This window comes from Salarias fasciatus, chromosome 4 (genome assembly GCF_902148845.1).
Source record: "Salarias fasciatus chromosome 4, fSalaFa1.1, whole genome shotgun sequence".
NCBI lineage: Eukaryota > Metazoa > Chordata > Actinopteri > Blenniiformes > Blenniidae > Salarias > Salarias fasciatus.
In genome coordinates this window covers 15,338,126-15,352,789 of record NC_043748.1, presented here as the reverse complement: position 1 = coordinate 15,352,789, position 14,664 = coordinate 15,338,126, and the positions used below count along the sequence as shown (strand labels likewise).

Below are 14,664 nucleotides of genomic sequence, written 5' to 3'. Positions count from 1 at the left end.
GAAGATTGACCCCGCAACCTTAGGTGAACTGCAGAGCCCTGTAGACCCAAGTGTTATTTGGTTCTCTAAAACTGTTAGGGACATCACTCATGGGGAAATAGGCAAAGAAGTGGCCCGCAGATACTTGAAAGAACTTGAAGTTTTGGGGAGTAGTGCAAAAGCAGGCTTCTTTAGCTTCCTTCAAAGTGAGCTGCAGGCAGGCTCCTCACCCCAGACTGAGACCCAGCTTATTGATGACCATGACAATACTACAACTCATTCCACTGACCAGAGTGAACGGGTAGTGAATGCAGGTGCGTTTGGTGTGCATGCTGAACCCCCTACAGGCCCAGTTCAGATTGATGAAGGTATTTACAACCCACCTCATGTCCAGAAAGTGGTAGTTGAACACATCATTCGTAATGAGCCTTCACACACGCCACCTTCACATGCAAAAATCCGCACTTTCTCGGGTCGACTACCAAGACCCAATGGTGAAGTTGACTATGAGACATGGCGCACCCAAGTTGACCTTCTACTCACTGACACCTCTATGACTGATGCACACAAAGTGAGAAAGATACTGGAGAGCTTACTAAGCCCTGCTTCTGATATTGTAAAGCCCCTAGGAGTCATTGCACCACCCAGCACCTATGTTGCTCAGCTGGAGTCAGCTTTTGGTGTTGTTGAGGATGGGGAAGAGCTTTTCACTGCATTCCTGGGATGCAACCAAAACAGCGGAGAAAAATCCTCTGCATTTCTTAACCGTCTTCACAGTCTCCTGACTAGGGTCATTTCTAGAGGGGGAGCCAGTGCTTCAAATGCGAATGAGCTGCTCCTTAAACAATTCATTCGTGGCTGCTGGGACCAGAGCTTGATCATTGGTCTCCAGCTTGAAGCGAAAAAGAGCCACCCCCCCTCATTCCCTGATCTTCTTCTCATGTTAAGGTCTGAGGAAGACAGACGATCAGCCAAACTAGATCGGATGAAGAAGCATTTGGGCGCAACAAAGGCTGCTGCACATGCCCACGCTGTTTATAACATGCCCGTCTTCGACCCAGTGCCACTTACAAGCTCCTCGTCAAGAAGTGAAACATTGGAACTTGAACAAAAAGTCACTGAACTCACAAAACAAGTGGAGAAGTTAAGCCAGAAGCCAAAAGACACTATCCAACTGAACAAGTCCCCAATAAGCCCACAACAAATGAAACAAAAACCAAATGAAACTGCCAAGCTGGAAGATCAGATAGCTGAATTGACCAAACAGGTTCAAATGCTTGTCCAGAACCAAAGGGGTGCAAGCAAATCTGAGAAAACCGAGTCCAGGGAGTCTTTTGTTGTGAACACCAGACAACCACGGACTTCTGTCAAAGTCTCTGGCATGCCTCGTGCATGGTTTTGTTTCAAGTGTGGGGAAGACAATCATATTGCAGTCCACTGCACAAATGACCCGAACCCCACTCTTGTTCGAGACAAGAATGCTGAATTGAAAAGGAGGCAGGCAGATTTTTCAGCACGACAGGCTACTGCTCCTTTTGCTTTAAACTAGTGGCAGCTCCTGCCGTGGGACCCCCAGGAGCTGAGACCCCAGATTGTCAGAGTCCCCAAACTTTTGACACTGAGCTGCAGAACCAGGACCCACTACAACCAATGGACATCTTGAACCGTGACTCATTTTTGCCCCAAGGTCTCATAGGCCCACGCTGTGCAGCCTCTGTATTCGTTGATGGTATGCCATGTGAATCCATAATGGACTCTGGATCCCAAGTAACCACAATCTCTCAATCCTACCACAAGTTGCACCTTTCTCATCTTCCCATCCAGCCTATAAGCACTCTTCTTGAAATCGAGGGAGCTGGAGGGCAGAATGTTCCATACTTGGGCTATATTCAAATAAGCATTACTTTCCCCCCAAACATGGCAGGCAAAGAACAGCAGCTGGCTGTACTAGCACTTGTGGTTCCCGAATATCACTTTAACAGTAAAATTCCACTGCTGATCGGAACAAATGCCCTGTTGCGGCTTTATGAACAATTAGCAGAGCAAGATGGGTCCGGGTTTATCCAAAAATTTCACTCTAAACAGTTTGCAATGATCCTTCAACATGTCGCCCAGGCCCAGAGAAATGACACTCATTCCTACCCCGTCATGTTGCACTGTAAAAAGCCAGTTACAGTCCATGCCAACCAGAGGCTATGTCTCATGTGCAATGTTGGATTGAAGAAGAATGACCAAAACATAAGCTTTGTCCTCGAACCTTGTGAACTGTCAAAGTTACCTGGAGGATTGTTTATCGAACCAGTTCTGGTAGACATTCCTTTCAAAGCCAGAACCAAAGTCCCTGTTATGGTGTGTAATGTGAGTGAACATGATGTAACACTGCAGCCAAAGACAGTTGTTGCTCATGCTTGTGCAGCCCAACACGTTTCCCCGTTAGCACCTGGTCAATCAAAGATTTTCCCAAGTCAAGCAGAACAGGGACGCAGTGAACTCACTTTCAATCTTGATGAATCTCCCATTTCTGAGCAATGGAAGGAGCGAATCCAAAAGAAATTGCAATCTATCTCTGAAGTGTTTGCTCTTGATGACAAGTCATATGGCCACACTACAGCCGTGAAACACCAAATCAGGTTACATGATGAAACACCTTTCAAGGAACGGCCAAGGCCAATTCACCCAAGTGACAGAGAGGCAGTGAAACAGCATCTCAGAGAGCTACTCGATGCAGGAATCATCCGTGAGTCTCACAGTCCCTTCTCTTCGCCAATTGTATTGGTCAGGAAAAAGAACGGCTCAATCAGGCTATGCATTGATTACCGTAAATTAAATCTGAGAACTATAAAAGATGCATATGCTTTGCCAAATATTGAAGAGACATTCACTGCTCTCAGCGGAGCAAAGTGGTTTTCAGTCATGGACCTCAAATCTGGTTACTATCAGGTAGAAATGGCTGAAGAAGACAAGCCAAAGACAGCCTTCGTGTGCCCCCTTGGCTTCTTTGAGTTTAATAGGATGCCACAGGGTGTCACAAACGCCCCAAGCACCTTCCAACGCCTCATGGAGCGATGTGTTGGAGATCTCCATCTCAATGAAGTGCTTGTCTTCCTGGATGATTTAATCGTGTTTTCAGACACCTTGGAAGAACATGAAACCCGATTAATGAAAGTCCTGACACGCCTCAGAGATTATGGCCTTAAACTGTCCCCAGAGAAGTGTCACTTTTTCCGGAACTCGGTCAAATACTTGGGACACATTGTGGATGCTAGAGGAGTTCATACTGATCCTGACAAAATCGCAGCCTTAAAAACATGGCCACGTCCATCCACCTTCAAAGAACTGAAATGTTTTTTAGGCTTTGCAGGATACTATAGGCGTTTTGTTGAAGGATATTCCAAGATGGCTAAACCCCTCAACCGCCTCACTGCAAATTATCGCCCACCAAGAAAACGGGGCAAGATTTACAAGCGCGCCCCTTCTCAGAGCGATCACGGATCCAACCAGACCTTCACTGAACAGTGGACTCCTGAATGTGAGACAGCCTTCCAAACCATAATAAGCAAGCTTACATCTGCACCCATTCTTGCCTTCGCAAACCCAAAACTCCCATACATACTGCACACTGACGCTTGTTGTGATGGATTGGGGGCTGTGCTTTATCAGGAACAGGAGGGGAAGCTTCGGGCTATTGCGTATGCTAGTCGAGGGCTTTCCAAGAGTGAACAAAACTATCCCACACACAAACTTGAATTCCTAGCCCTCAAGTGGGCTGTGTGTGAGAAATTCAATGACTACCTTTATGGTTCCTCTTTCAGTGTCCTGACAGACAACAATCCGTTAACGTATGTTCTAACGAGTGCCAAGTTGGACGCAGCAGGACACAGGTGGTTGGCCGCTTTGTCTACTTACCATTTCACCATTAAGTACAGGGCGGGGCAAGCCAACAGAGATGCCGATGGATTGTCTCGGCGACCCCAACAGCCAACCCCATGAAGATGAAGAGTTTGTTAAAGAGAGAGCTCGCATTGATGACATGAAAAAACGTCTCAGTGAAGCACAAAATGAACTGGATCATGAAGCCTTTTCTGCTCTGTGTCAGCGTCATTCAGTGTCATCTCCATCTCAGCCCCTTGTTATTGTAGAGTCTCTCACTATTGACCCTACAGTTATCCCTGAGGCATATGGGGAAAATATCTTGCCCTCAATGACAGATGCTGATTGGTGTACGGCACAAAGAGCGGATCCCTCCATTGCTCGGGTCATAACTTTGTTGGAGGAAGGAGTGAAACCTGGATTCAAAGAAAGAAATCTCGAATCCTCCGATGTTAAACTCCTTCTCAGACAATGGAACAAACTGGAACTCCGTAATGGAGTGCTGCACAGGAAGGTTGAGGACAGAGATTCCCTGGTGTACCAGTTAGTACTACCACACCAGTATCATGAGAGAGCTATGCAAGGTGTGCATGATGAGGTTGGTCACCTTGGCTTTGACCGTTCCCTACATCTTGCTCGAGCCAGGTTCTATTGGCCAAAAATGGGCCAGGCACTTGAAAACAAATGCAAAAAATGTCCTCGATGTCTCAGGAGGAAGGCCCTTCCCCAAAAGGCCGCTCCATTGGAAAACATCCACTCAAATTATCCCCTTGAACTAGTGTGTGTGGATTATTTGTCCATTGAGCCAGATAGTCGAGACACTAGAAATGTTTTGGTATTGACAGACCATTTCACGAAGTTTGCTGTGGCAGTGCCAACCAGAGATCAGAAAGCTAAAACAATCGCCAAAGCTCTTTGGGACAACCTGATCATTCCTTATGGTTTCCCTTGTCGTCTGCTTAGCGATCAGGGCAGAGATTTCGAATCAAGGATTATCAAAGAGCTCTGTGGTGTGATTGGAACGAGCAAAGTCCGAACCACTCCCTACCATCCTCGAGGAAACCCGGTGGAACGGTACAACAGGACGTTGCTAGACATGCTAGGCACGCTAGAGGACAAAGACAAGTATCATTGGCGAGACTTCGTTAAGCCATTGACACATGCCTATAACTGTACAAGAAACGACACAACGGGGTACTCCCCGTATGAGCTAATGTTTGGAAGACAGCCAAGGTTGCCCATCGACCTTGTTCTTGGTACTTACCCTGGAAAGGCTACTTCAAAGTCCTATTCAGACTATGTTCAAAATCTTCGTGACAGTCTCCAAGAAAGCTACGCCCTTGCATCTGAACACTCAAAGAAAATGGGTGAGAAGAACAAAGTTCGGTTTGACAAAAGGATAAGGGCTGCTGAACTCTTTGTTGGTGATAGAGTCCTCGTGAAGAATGTCAACATTAGAGGGAAGCACAAACTTGCAAACCGTTGGGAGGAAACCATTCACACAGTTGTGAGGCGCATCAAGGACAGTCCTGTTTATGTAATTAAACCGGAAACTGGAGACGGTCCTCACCGCACCTTACACAGGGATTTGCTTTTCCCTTGCGGGTTCTTACCTGTTGAGGATCAGAGTGGATCAGACTCTCCTCGTCAAAGGAACAAAATCTGTACAAGGAGCAAACCCAAGACCAAAAGAACCGACACTGGAGAAGAGGGAGTGTACAGTGAAGAGGATGAAGAGAGCGATGATGAAGAAACTTGTGTTGGTATGTGGGAGCCACAAATCATCACAAAAGGTCCCTATGTTCAAACTGAGCAGTTTCTTCCAGAACCTCAACCCCTCACACATGTTCAACCCTCTGTGCCATCTCCAGACATTACAAGACCACAAATGTCTGTACCTGACTGTGACAAATCTGACATGGATACACAACATGAAGTCCCTGGTTTAAGTAGCGTTGAGTTGTCACCTACAGATGCTGGGTCCCCAGACCATGTTGTGATTGACATTCCAGAAGTTGACATGATACCCACCTTCACTGACACAGTTCTCATTCCATCAGAATCTGTAGTCAGTAGTGATGTTGTTGAAACTGGCAATGTTGCTACAGAGTCAGTAGGCTTGAGACGCTCTGACAGAGAAAGACGCCCACCTCGTAAGTTTACTTATGATGAACTGGGAGAGCCACTGATTTTAGCCATTAGTTCGTTTTTCCAAACTTTGGGTGTTGCATTCTCCAGTACTGGAAGTTTACCTCCACAGTTTCCAAGATCAGCTGTGCATGAAGGGACTCATGCCGTTTAGAGGGGGAGAGTGTAACCCAGGTTTATTTCATTGCTCAAGTTAGATTTTCAGTATTAATGAGGTTTTTTTATATATATTGTTTCTATCCCAGGTGCAGTGAATGCACCGCAGTGCAACAAGTAGTTTTGTCCTATGCACCTTGAATGCACCTCGTGCAGCTTCCGTCTTACTTTCGGTTCTGGGGGAGTCGGAGGAGACGTGACTCAGATAAATGTGTTTTTTGTTGGAACTATTTCAGTTTTTTGTGACAAGGAAGCATCTTTGTTGAGTCCGGGTGACGCCTTAAGCAGAGAGTTGAAGAATATTCCGGTGAGTGGCTGAAAATGTGTGTAAATTGCATCGTGTTCCACCATGAGGGAAAAAAAAGTGAAACTGAGTGTATGCAAACCTATTTAAAAAAAAAAAAAACCAGTCGGGATATGTTCTTTCTTTTGCACAGAAATGAGGAAATGTGTTTTGACTTTGGTGAAATGTTAATTTCTGTAGAAAATGTACAAAGTAAGTTGTGCATCTAAACGTTTTTTTCCTGCAGACGCAATGCACTGTGGATTGAATCAACACACTGTGTAGAGTGACACGTGGGCCTGATATGACTGTTTTTTTTGTGTTTTTCATAGATAAAATGTTGTATTGGCCTATAATTGTGAAACTGGGGAACAAGAAAAAAAGAGAGATTTATTGGGAAGATGTTCTTTATCATTTTGTGACAGAGAATCAATTGTAAAATCTACTTGCTCATTCATTGATGGCTCTGCATGTTTTGTGCAGGCTGGTTTTTTTGATATTAGATTGATAAGATCGGATTGAGGATCTGATCTGTGCCGTCCATGGGCCGGACTGCATCTGTGAAGACCACAGAGGATCCCAAATTCGGAGGTCACCTACTTCCCAGGAGGGCGGTAGGAGAGAAACCCAATTCATCATTTTCTTTGGGAGTGAATTTCCCTTTCCCCCAATTAATCTGAGATCTCAGACTCCCCCCCCCCCGTTTTTTTTGAGTCAGGCCTGACTATAAAAATAGAGACTAACCATAATCAGAGAGACTGATAACAAAAAGAGACTGTGAAACTACAAGAGAAGGATCTGAACTGAAATGGACATTGTATCATCTGTTTTGTTGGTATATTTTTACGGTTGTATCATTGTTTTGTTTTGGAAGAGTTAAAAATCTGTTTTAATACATGTTCTATGTTTTCTTCTTACCAAAAGCAAGGTGTCGGTGTTTTCATTGCGGTTGGAGGTTTCTTTTCTTTCCCTCTCTAAGCGAGGTCGTCAGCGCCAATCTCCTTACGAACCTATTAGAACCCTAAAATTTGTGTGGATTTAGATGGATTGGTGCTTCTGCGACACCACATTGATTTGATTTTTGATTGTTTAGACCACACAAAGAAGCAAGGGTGACACACTCATTAGCATGTAAACACTGCCCTTCCCTGCACCTGGCCTGCCCCGCCTCGCCTCGGGGTGAGGCCGGCTGCCGCAGTTCAAACAGCTCGGCAGGCAAAGCCCATCAGATCACCCCAGCAAGGCTGCCCTTTAAACAGAGTCACAGGAAAGAGGCTGCGAGGCAAGTGAAGGAGGGCGCGACTCAAAACTGCGAGAGGCATACAGAGAAAACACGAAGCAATGAACGGGCCAAAGAGTCTGATAAAGCAAGGCAAGAGCCATGCAGTTTATATGGAGGAGATTCCTGGCACCTTAAACTGAGTCACCAACATTTCTTAATGCCTGACAGGTGACATCAAAAATGCTTTCGGGGACTGATTGCGCAAAATCGTGCTCATCCGAATAACGTCACAGCAGTTTCACACGAATTTGTTAAGTGTTGTCGCCACCGCGGAAAATGTTGCCGGGTAACAGGTGTGCGCTCAAGCAAACAAGGTGTGAGGGCGAAAGTATGCCGTGATGAGGATAAGACAAAAAAGCATTACGCCACCATGGGCCAACAAAGCCTCCCGGAGATAAACCCGCACAGGACAGACAGGCTGTGTTTGCACAGGCTGTAAATGGGTCTGCGATTCAAAAGTTAGACGTGGGGATCAAGTTACCGCTCACTTTTACATAGCTGGCATATCGAGCACAGAAGTTAACAATTCACTGAGCTTGAATATGTAATGTATCACCGTTTTCAGAAGTGGCTTAACCACACATGGACAGAAAATCACAAGGTGGCTGAAGACTGTCATGAAATCCTAAAAATGTGTGGCATTTCCTTCTGGGATTATTAAAGTATTTCTATTCTATTCTGCAACTGATACCTGTAGTGTTGAAGTGACACATTAGCTGACGGTCAGTTTTAATCAATCATCATCAGTCAGTGAGAGGATGAAGCTCTAAAATATGAACGGTAACGTGTTCTTGAAGTGACGACTTGGGTTTCATAAGGGTGAGCTAATGTTTATCTAAGGTTGGCAGCAGCATGGCAGACACTGTGAATACATCAGACATATTGTAGTCAGGACCGGGTTCGTTCTAGATAAATATTCTGCTCCTCCTCTGGTAAACAGGGGTTCAGTGAGATAGCGATGCTGCTGTTGGTGTGAGAGTGAGCTTTTCGTCTAGAGACAGCAGCTCTGATCATCTCATATCCGATGAAATTAACGAGAATCAAGGCCACCGAACCTTGATAGTTTATTTCATATTTTTTATAATACACTGCGGTGTTACGGGAGTACAGGTTTTTTCCCCCCTTACATTCTCATGACTACAAAAAAAAAGCCAAACGTATCTTAGTTTAACACATGAGAATCACACTTTCACGGTATTTTGTTGACACACCTGAAGTATGTGATATAAGTCAGAGTTGGCTGCAGTCCCGACTCAAGTTCACGAGTCTTTTAAAACATCTCGTCTCTGCCTCGAGCAACGAGCAAATCACTTTTCTGACAAACATGGTATGTTTTACACCTACGTCCTCGGGGAGCAAAATATGTGTCATATGTGGCATTGTTTTGACAGAGAGGCTGTCCACGTTAATAATGATCACTTCACTGACAACTGCGATCGCAAAATGACCCGTTATTAAACCATTTTGCAGCAGAGAAGATAAATTAGAAGAAAATTAAATGAAGAAGAAAAAGTGCAGGAGTTCTGTTTTAAGCTAATTTCGAAGCATTATTCTGAAGCATGCAAAGAGACCACAGGTCTGTTTGATTTTTTTGACTGTGGACAAATAATTCTGATATGAGCCCGAACCACCGGGCAAGGCATGCAAACATGCCTGGATTATGTAAAGCAGGTCTGATGCCATTTTGTACATTACTATTGTCTGTTTTGAGGCCATGAAGCAACTGCAAGACTGGATAAGCTTAAATTCTTTGAAGATAATGAAAAGCTCATAGTTTCTCACAGGATGTTACACGCTAGTTTTTGGCAGCAGCTTTTGAGTCCTCGACCGTGTTCCCTCGGGAACGATATTTTATTCAGAGGACTTAAAGAGCGATTCGAGCCAGTTTAGACTTCCACGCTGTGATCTTTCTGGTCCTCATTCCTGTTCTTGTTCGAGAAGTCAGACACCTGAGTGGCTGAGTGAAAGAAATGTTGACATTTGAACTCAGGAGAGGAGGAGGAAGAAGAAGAAGGGAATTAAAGGAAGGAGGACGAGGCGCACCGGTCCTCCGCTGCCTCTCAAAGGTATCTGGTTTCTGGCTATGTGTCACCCGAGCTCAGGTTTCTGACGAGGCAGCTTCACCATGCGTATGAGCAGACTCATAAAAACGAGGAAGCATTGTTTTTCTGGGTGGAAACACTTCTTTTTTTTTTTTGTTTAATCCTTCCTTGTAATGATCCTTGAGGCAGACGATGATAGAGCTGGCATCGGGACAGGATAATTCTCTGAGCGCTTATAGAAACGTGCAGCTCAGACTCCAGTGATAATACACTTACTGAGCTTACACAGATCAGATCAAACTGCTTATTTAATCACTCACTGTTCTACATAATCTATCATAATGACATAAAGCGATGTGTCGGGAGACCACAGCGTCTCTCACACAGGGATTAGTGGGGACCAGCTACATATCAGTGGAGGGTGTGACTCAGCCTGGATATACAAACTTCACCAAACACAAAACTCTTTTGTAATGCTGAGGGCGTACTTACATCACCCCAAGGACAAAAGCTTGTGATATTTTTATTTTTTAGGAGGAAGAAGGAACTGGTCCTTTTTTAATGTGAAAACAGAGTGATGGCTTTAAAACAATCACGTGTGTGGACGCTGGTAATAATCGCCACTGTGTTTGTGTTTCCCTTCCCTGGTTTACTCTTCACTTCCTATTGCAGGAAGCATATTTCAAGCTGAGGACATGGGACCCGACTTCAGTTTATTTTCCTTCATCAGGATCCGTGAACAACGTCTGGATACAAGGGTGAAAAAAAATCTGGTCTGACTCCTTTAAAATGTGCTTCGATTAAAATTCAGACAGAATAAAAAATCAAAGATAATTACGTTGACAATAAACATGTTTTACAGCCAACCAATGGCAAACCAGAGCATCCAATGAGAATTTTATCTTTTGAAACTCTAAGCTGTGGATACACTGTATCATTTTGGCCAGTTTCAAACCTCTTAAAAGGACATTAAGATATATAAATGGCATTTACTGATGTGTATTTATGCTGGCTTGAAAATGTTATGAAGCAAAAAAGAAAGTTTTGAAACAGACACAACATAGAAGTGGTAAAACCCTGAGTTTAAAAGGATTTCAATAATTTCTCTAAAAAACTGATTAAACTGAGTTGATTTGATGAAATCATAGTTGTTTGGTGGAATAAATGGTTACAAGGTTAAAGTAAAAAAGGAAGCAAATGTCCATTTTGGAGGAGCACTGTATTTGATTACATATGAAAACCTTTACTTCTAAACTAGAAGACGCCACACAATCTTTCAAACTCTTCAATCGCAATATTGTAACCATTTAAGCGATCAACAATTTCACTGACAAACCTTTCTCAAGAAAACTGCATGTCTGTTACGATTAAAGCAAGAATGATCAACGTGTGACAGACAGAATGTTGCAGCACAGTCGACTTGCTAGTGTTTTAGAAGAAAACTCAGCAGCGTGCACACCGCTCATCAATTGAGAGAATAGATAATAATGGTTAAAAAGATAATTGCTGTATTTTAAACCCTCCTGCTATGTCTACAGAGGCTGAACATTTGATTTTCGGGTGGAGGATCCCTTTAAATGTGCCAAGAAACTGACACCAGGACAATACCAGGTGGCGCTTCTCACTGTGCTGCAGAATTTAATTAGCGGTTTTGCTACTAATCAGCGGGGGAGACGAGAGACATACAGTGTTCAAATCAAAGTGTGCCACTAGTGGCAGTGACTTTAGGATGCCAGGCATGTTTGGACTGCAAATTAGCCGGTGGGGGGGGGGAAATGAAGCCTGGGGAGTTGGCTGGGAACAAACAGAGGACCAAACAAACGCTGTGGCTGAGTATTCCCATCACTAACACACTCACAGTCAGATATTCTCATCATACGCATTATCCTAAAATTTATCACAACATGACTTCTGACGGCTTCCAGCTACAAGATCCCTCGCTTGAAGCCTCAACAATATTTTAGCTCATGCCATTAAAAAAAGCTTCATAAATGAATAGATTAGTTTCATATTTGTTGAATTACTTTGGATCATTTAGAAGACTTTCATCACGCTGATTATTTGTTACCAGGCCTAAATCTTCCGCCAAACTGTCAACTGGGATGTGAAGGTGGCTGTGTTTTGGCAACAGCATTTATAGTACGCATCCAACAGTGATTTAGTCTAATAACCAGGGCTATTTAAGTTGCTACGCTTTGATTTTTGTTTACAACACTACTCTATTTTCACGTAGTTCCAGTGTAGTGTTTATAAATCTTTAGCTTCTATTAGTGCAGGATGATTAAATGTTAGTGATCTAATGGCCAAGAAACTGCAGCGGCTCATTGAGCTGGCTCACACTCACAAGGTTGTGGATGCACTTCCTCCATTTGTTGAAGTATAGAAAGACACTGAACCCCAAGCTGTTTCAAGCAGTAACATTTCTACATTCGTCAACGTCCAAAGTCCATTTAGTCTGGTGAAAACTAAGCACTCATAGTAACAACATATAATACGTGCAATCAAACTGTAATCCATAATGAACTTTACATAATCAGTTCTTATAGACACAGTGGCAAATTATAGAAATCAGCCTATATTTACAGAGTATTTACAACCATGGTGGCCATTTGAAAGCACTTTTTAAATCATGCGTTTAGCATGTAAAGCACTGTAAAGGAAAATTTTTAATTGAACTCATCGAGACTGAATATTTAATTCTTAATCATCATGTTTTACCTTTGATGGTCTTTATATATTTTTTTTTAATCTTTCCTCTCACACATGGCCGAAACTAAAATAAAGTGGCCGGAAGCCTCCATGGCTGCACCCTGCCATTTAATGAGGACCACCCTCCCTCACATCTTTTGAAATGACTATAAAACCACCCTCTAATTTGCTCAAGAAACCACAAACTTTAAACTAAAGGCAGGTATAAACAGCTTTTCTTTCAGGAAATAGTTGAGAAAAGAGGGAAAGATCTCCACAGGCTGCAGTTTATCCAAGCAGAGAGCCACGGGACATGGAAACTTACCCAGTTCTCTGGAGACAGGAGAAACAGCAGCATTCTCCCCAATCTTAGACACAGCATCAAAATACAACTTTCCAGCCAGGGACATTGCTGGGAAAATGATAAAATGATCATTAATGTTTGTCAAAGTAGCCCCTAATCCCTAAAAAGTCTGAATCTTCGCTCCTCACAGCCAAAATTTTCATTTCTGGAGTCTAACTTTCTTTTAATATTTATCATAAGAAGAAAATCGCTCACCAGCCACAGATTTCTCGTAGTTCTTTCCCAGGTTGACCAGATTCCTCAGTCCCGGGTTGAACTGGTCCATCACATTCTGGTTGCAGACAAACAGAGACGTCACATGAGAATAAAGTGGGAAGGATGGAAAACACACAGTTGTTTCACCATCCTGAAACAACTTGACTGTTCATTAACATGAGCTGTAACCTAAGTCCTTCAGGCATGCATGCCATGCAAGCATAATGTGTGACAGACACTGCTGGAAGACAAAAGGGCTTGCAGATCACCAAACATGTGAACTGTCACAGTCATTTCTTTAATGTCAGGATTGTTTTTTTCAAAAAGAGATGGCTTCTAATTTAGAGCAGATAGTCATCTAAAGGTGACTCTGTTATGACTGCAGTGGCGAGGCAGATGACGGCTGCCTGGGACCTCGCTGTATAATCTTACCACACAGAACACACAGCCAGCTAAATTATTAAACCTGGAGTCTTTTTCCTGCGTTTCGCCACATCAGGGAGCTGTGGGGGATGCCCAGAGAGCAGGCCGGCGGACGATGGCAGTTCAAGAGGGCTAAATGCATGTGAGAAAGACTTTATTCTCCTTTTCTCTCCCCAGCTCTTTGTGCACACTCACCTCTGACGTCCCACCTGTGGAGTGTGGGGGTTTGGTGAAAGCTCATTCTCACTTTCACCCAAATATGTTTCACTATTACTTGATTTTGCGTTTTAAGCCAAATGAATTTCACTGAGAGGAAAAAAAAAAAAAGCAACAGACTGTTTATTAAAGCTGTTTTGAAGGGCAGTTTCACCAACAGGGTAAACAGAAATTCATTTTCAAAACACCCACTTATCCTCAGTAAATAAATTAAAGCTCATTAGTGGATGGAGCAGATGCCAGAATAAGCTCCATTAACCAACAGTTGAGAAGATGCTGATAAACTATGGCAGCAGTTTAATGAGGAAATGACACTCCTAGGGTGGGGCTATTTTTATTTTCCCCAAACCTGTGATTCAACTCAGTAATAGTCAGTTTCTGGTTCTCTAAAAGCCTCTGGGCTGGAGTTAGACACTGCTAATAAACAGAATATGACTCTTGTAACAGTGTAAAGTGTAGTCTTTTAACGCGGGGGAGGAACACCATGAGGTTTTAAAATAGAAACCCTTATTACAGTAATAGAGTTCAGTGCGTATTTTTACCCATCTACAATAAAACGCTTTATAAACAAAACTATCACGAGAGTCATTCAGTGAAAGTTGGTGTTAAATCAGAAGAAGTTATGAAAAGGGGCAGATTATAGGGTCTTTGAGGCGCTTTTCTCGCCCTCCAGGTCGCACCTGTTGCGCGCGCCCCTCCAGCCGGCGGCACTCACCTTGTATGTGCTTTCAGTCAGCTTGTTCACCTCCTCCGCGCTCCTCGACATGTTTAAATTAGTCCCTCTGCGACGTCCAAGGAGAAATAATACAGATTAATTAATTATACGCCCTAAAAGAAGAAGAAGAAGAAGAAGAAGAAGAAGAAGAAAAAAAGAAGTCCAAGTCGGCGGAATGCGCAAAACTACGGACGCATGGAAGTCCTCATGGTCAGCACGCGCACTGAGCCGCGAAAAAGGAGGAAAAACGGAGGAAGGATAAGTCCTGTGGTGGAGACTCCTGCTATCTGTTGCTGCTCTTTC

The 14,664-nt window shown here is 43.6% G+C and overlaps 1 protein-coding gene across 2 annotated transcripts in view; it reads right to left on the bottom strand.

Moving 5' to 3' along the window:
* Window positions 1-14,664, bottom strand: part of baiap2l1b (BAR/IMD domain containing adaptor protein 2 like 1b) — a 37,968-nt gene extending 23,304 nt beyond the window's left edge. The window contains exons 1-3 of one of the 2 annotated variants that reach the window (XM_030089467.1): window positions 14,362-14,664; window positions 13,008-13,083; window positions 12,774-12,860 (exon numbers count right to left, since the gene is read on the bottom strand). In XM_030089467.1, coding sequence (XP_029945327.1) covers window positions 12,774-12,860; window positions 13,008-13,083; window positions 14,362-14,412 — 214 coding nt within the window. In that variant the 5' untranslated portion in view covers window positions 14,413-14,664. The remainder of the gene's footprint in view (window positions 1-12,773; window positions 12,861-13,007; window positions 13,084-14,361) is intronic. The other variant, XM_030089469.1, reaches the window with a different exon arrangement.